This window comes from Chanodichthys erythropterus, chromosome 11 (genome assembly GCF_024489055.1).
Source record: "Chanodichthys erythropterus isolate Z2021 chromosome 11, ASM2448905v1, whole genome shotgun sequence".
Classification (NCBI taxonomy): domain Eukaryota; kingdom Metazoa; phylum Chordata; class Actinopteri; order Cypriniformes; family Xenocyprididae; genus Chanodichthys; species Chanodichthys erythropterus.
The window spans coordinates 19,399,603-19,404,310 of record NC_090231.1 but is presented as its reverse complement, the minus strand read 5'-3'; the positions used below and the strand labels follow the sequence as shown (position 1 = coordinate 19,404,310).

The window sequence follows — 4,708 nt, the reverse complement described above, 5'->3', positions numbered from 1 at the left end:
GTAAGTACATTGTAAGTACATGTAATGTCAAATAAACCATATTCTATCCTCTAAACCTACCCATCACAGAAAACTTTCTGCATTTTTACCTTTTCAAAAAACATCATTTTGTATGTTTTATAGGCTGCTTTCCTCACTGGGACCAAAAAACTGTCCAAACAAGGACAAGGACTTTGGATATTGCCATCTTTGTGAGGACATTTTGTCTCAATAATGTAGCTGAACCACACACAGGTTTGTTTTGTGAATTGTGGGAACATTCCATAAGCTTAATGGTTTTTATACTGTACAAACCGAATTTTCTATCGCCCTACACCAACCCTACACCTAAACCTACCCATCACAAGAAACTGCAAATTTTTACTTTCACAAAAAAAAAAAAAAAAAAAAAAAAAAAAAAACCTCATTCTGAATGATTCATAAGCTTTTTGTAGATTACATTAGCCTACTACTCTAGATAGGTACTGCAAAGTGCAATATAAAAATAGTATAGCTCCACTGTGGTTTTTAACAAATTTTCCAAAAAAACAAAAAACAAACCATAAACATACCCCCCTCAGTTTTTTTCACAAATCGCCGCACATGTGTGTGTGTGTGTGTGTGTGTGTGTTTTTTTTTTTTTTTTTTTTTTACTGTGTTTTTAGACATTAGCCGACGTCCCTGTTTGGGAGTCTTTTATCTTTTAAAGATGTGCACTTCCGCCTTCCGCTGTTGCGCAAGATCACGCCGTCGGTTTGGCTGCGTGAAACAAACAGAAATGGTCGTCATCATAATATCTTAAACTTCGTTCAGAATTTTTTTTTTTTCTTTTCAATCTTCTTTCAGTGTTTTGATAATGTCGTCGGTCGTGAACACGGCACACGCGGAGAGGAACGGGAAGGAGATAGGGGTAAAACTATAAATAATGTCCTTGTCCCTTGTTTTGTACAGTATCTGAAATACTTGATATTGTTTGTATCTCAGAAGCTTATAATTTTCTTTTTAACGAGACGACATGTCATCTTTGAAGGATCAGGAACATCCTCGTGTGCTCATCCCGGAACTTTGCAGACTCTTCTATGAGTTGGGCTGGGTGACAGGAACCGGGGGAGGAATAAGCCTTCGGCATGGGTTAGTCATTATGACATCTTACATCAATAAAATCCACTGTGTGCAATATCCACTTTCTGGGTCAGTGACGTAAGAAAAGTGTTCACGATAAAGAATGGGAAGGTTTTTATTATTATTATTGTTTAACTTGTATATTGTTTTTTATGACAACTAAACATGGTGTGCGGTGAAAAATGATAACATTTATTATCTTGTTGACTTTGACACAGTCTTGGGGGTCTGCAGGGTCTTCTCTTTATGAAATCATTCCCTGTTTTGTCCCCCTTTTTATGATTATTATTTACATTTTTTGAACAATGAACATACGAGGGGCAAAAACATTAATTACATCTAATCAAATGTTATGGTAAACAAATTTAAAAAAAATAAAAGAAGAGCATGCAGCAAGAAATTCACATCTATAAAGAAGTACAAAAGTTAAAAGTACAAGAAGTGTTATTTTGTAATTTTGCTTTGTTATTTCTTGTTTCTTTTAATGTATACAAGTAGTGACCTATTTCTATTTTAAAGTAAGTAAAATTTGTTTGTTTTTTTTCCCCTCCCCATTTACATTTGTGGATAAAGTAAAATAAATTGTCCATATATAAAGAGTAAATTCACAATATACTAAATTTTGAAGTCACCAGTATTATCATTAAAAGTAGTTGTAATTCAATGTTGGTGCTATTTTTCACACACACAAAAAAACAGATCACACCAAAATAGTTTTGTATAAATACAATCATAAAATAAATGGATAATATTCTCATTTCCCTCCTTACAGAAAACATGTTTCAATATCTTTACAAAACTTTGCAATTACCTGTTTTACAGTATCAATATAAACAATCTTAAAAGATTCCTTTTATTGGCGATACAAAAGCATCTGGAGGGTGTCTTTCCAACTGACATCTTGAAATTGTGATCTCCAAAATCCAATAGCTAAGGAACAGTGAAAATTTGGCACATTGTTCTGAGATAATTATTATTACACTTCTTTGTCTTTTAAATTTATACCTTCCAGTTTAAGACTAAAATCTAAGTTTTGCTTTTCAATCTATATTATTTCCTAGCAAATGTATAAGTTCTAAAGGAATGGCATTGATTACCATCATATACTCTTTGACAGGTATATAAAATAAAAATTTTATTAAAAATTCTGAATAAGTAAATGTAAATTATGTTTGTATACAATCATCCACCAAAGTTTTATGGGAAGCTTCTTAATATTAAAATTACAATTAATGAGAAATTCAATCCACTTTTGCAAAAATAATATTAGTGATTTAATACCATAATTTGTCTTTGGAACAAATATAATTTAATTTTAAATATAGTATTGATTTCAAAATCAAGTACATTTAGCCCACATTGTTTAAGTGAATTACAAAGTGTTTTTTATTATTATTATTCAAATAATGGTGTTTATTTTGTTAAATAAACATCATTTATGCATATTGGTTGGACCACATGACTTTGATTTGGCAGACACGAGTTTTTCTAATTTAAATAAGCAGGGTTTTATCCTATTGTAATAAATAAATAATAATAAAATATTATGGCGAACTATGTAGTAATTTTTCTTTTTAAGAATTACTTTTAATTGTTTGTTTTTTCCCGCCTTCATTATGATACCAGGTTGGTTGTATCACTGTGATGTTCTGACTTAGTACCTGGCAAAAATAACATAACTCATTTTAATTCATAAATTATAAACATGCATGTACCCATGCAATTAAAAATGTATGGAATTCATTACAGTGTATAATAATTATTTCTTCTCCCAGTGAGCACATTTATATAGCTCCCTCAGGTGTTCAGAAGGAGAGAATACAAGTAAGGCTTTTTTTTTTTCTGTTCATGTGTCATATGCCCCACACATTATTAGCATGTTGATGTGTATAATGAAATCTTTTTTATAAACTATCATTCCACTCCCGTTTGTAGTCAGAGGACTTATTTGTTTGTGACATTGATGAGAAGGACATCAGTTGTCCACCTCCACAGAAGAAGCTGAAGAAAAGTCAATGCACACCCCTCTTCATGAACGCCTACACTATGAGAGGTATGTGTCCACACAAAGTGTTTTGTTTCAGTTCTGTACTGTATTTACAATACATTGTAATTTACTTTCATAGGAGCTCAGGCAGTTATCCATACACACTCAAAGTCTGCTGTCATGGCAACTCTCGTGTTTCCTGGCAAGGAATTCCGCATCACACATCAAGAGATGATTAAGGGGATTCGGAAAGGAAACTCAGGCATAAACTACAGGTTGTACATCCATCCTGCTAAGATGCTTCCCTAGTCAGTGATCCAGCTCGTGCCATTTTTACATTAGTAATATGTGACGTGTTCTTGTCAAACAATACTTAAGCTCAAAATAGAACAGTTGAGATATTAAGATATTAGTAGGTGTGAACATCTAAAATCGTGCTTTTGCTTTACTGTTTGTATGCGTTTTTGCCTCAGGTATGATGAAACTCTAGTTGTTCCAATTATTGAGAACACCCCAGAGGAGAAGGACCTAAAAGAGCGCATGGCCCAAGCCATGGACATGTATCCCGACTCCTGCGCTGTTCTCGTCCGCAGACACGGCGTCTATGTCTGGGGAGAGACCTGGGAGAAAGCAAAGACAATGTGAGCTACGAAATGAAGTACACACTATATTTTGAGTATGTATACAAAATGTATTTATCTTTTAAATCTGTATTATTTTTCAGGTGTGAATGTTATGACTACTTATTTGACATAGCTGTTCAGATGAAGCAATGTGGCCTGGACCCTGCTGCTCTTCCCACTGAAGATAAAGGCATTGTTTGACATATCTGAGTCTGTACAATTAACTACTGCTACCATATTTTTTTTAATGATAAATCCTCATTGATGTTTTTTTAAATAAATGTACAGTTCAGCATTTGTCATTTAATGACTTTGAGAACTATTATTTTCAATTATTTTACAAAGTTAAATGTCAATTACCTGCAAATTTTGGATATTTTGATACTTAGTGACAATGGCATAATTAACATGAATTGCCTGATTTGGCAGCTATACAATATTTCAGAGTAATATTAATTTACATTGGATCCAATAAAATGCTTATCAATACTGTTTTGGTCTTTTTATGATTTTTATGATATACACTACCCTTCAATTTTTTTGGTTAGTAAGATTTTTGTAATTTTGAGATTTTTTTTAGTAAGATATTAAGAAAATGTTTCTGAAATAAGTCTTTCATCAAGGCTACGTTTATTTGATCAGAAATACAGTAAAAGAGTAGTATTGTGAAGCTCATTTTAAATAAACTTTTCTATTTTAATATATTTTAAATTTTAATTCAATTTATTGCTGTGATGGCAAAGCTGAATTTTTAGCATGGTTACTCCGGTCTTCAGATTATCCTTCAGAAATCATTCTAATATGCTGATTTGATGTTCAAGAGACATTTATCACTGTTGAAAACAGTTGTGCCACTTAATATTAGAAAATTCAAAAGAAGAGCATTTATTTGAAATATAAATATTTTTAACATTATAAATGTCCTATTGTCACAATTTAAAGAATCCTGACTGGAAGTATGTATTAAATTTAATTTAAAAAATATATATCTTGCTGA

The 4,708-nt window shown here is 31.9% G+C and overlaps 1 protein-coding gene across 1 annotated transcript; it reads left to right on the top strand.

Moving 5' to 3' along the window:
• Nucleotides 1-694: 694 nt before the first annotated feature.
• apip (APAF1 interacting protein) lies at nt 695-4,214 on the top strand. The gene is made up of 7 exons (XM_067400540.1): nt 695-889; nt 1,010-1,110; nt 2,877-2,925; nt 3,037-3,154; nt 3,228-3,363; nt 3,562-3,729; nt 3,813-4,214. The coding sequence occupies exons 1-7, from the start codon at nt 836-838 to the stop codon at nt 3,910-3,912; spliced, it is 726 nt and encodes a 241-aa protein (XP_067256641.1). The 5' UTR covers nt 695-835; the 3' UTR covers nt 3,913-4,214.
• Nucleotides 4,215-4,708: the final 494 nt, after the last annotated feature.

Excerpts from the sequence above, each read along its gene's own strand:
- apip (XM_067400540.1), top strand. The coding sequence starts at position 836 with ATGTCGTCGGTCGTGAACACGGCACACGCGGAGAGGAACGGGAAGGAG. Across the intron at positions 2,926-3,036 it reads TTCAGAAGGAGAGAATACAA|TCAGAGGACTTATTTGTTTG; the intron begins GTAAGGCTTTTT and ends TCCCGTTTGTAG. Across the intron at positions 3,364-3,561 it reads AACTCAGGCATAAACTACAG|GTATGATGAAACTCTAGTTG; the intron begins GTTGTACATCCA and ends TTTTTGCCTCAG.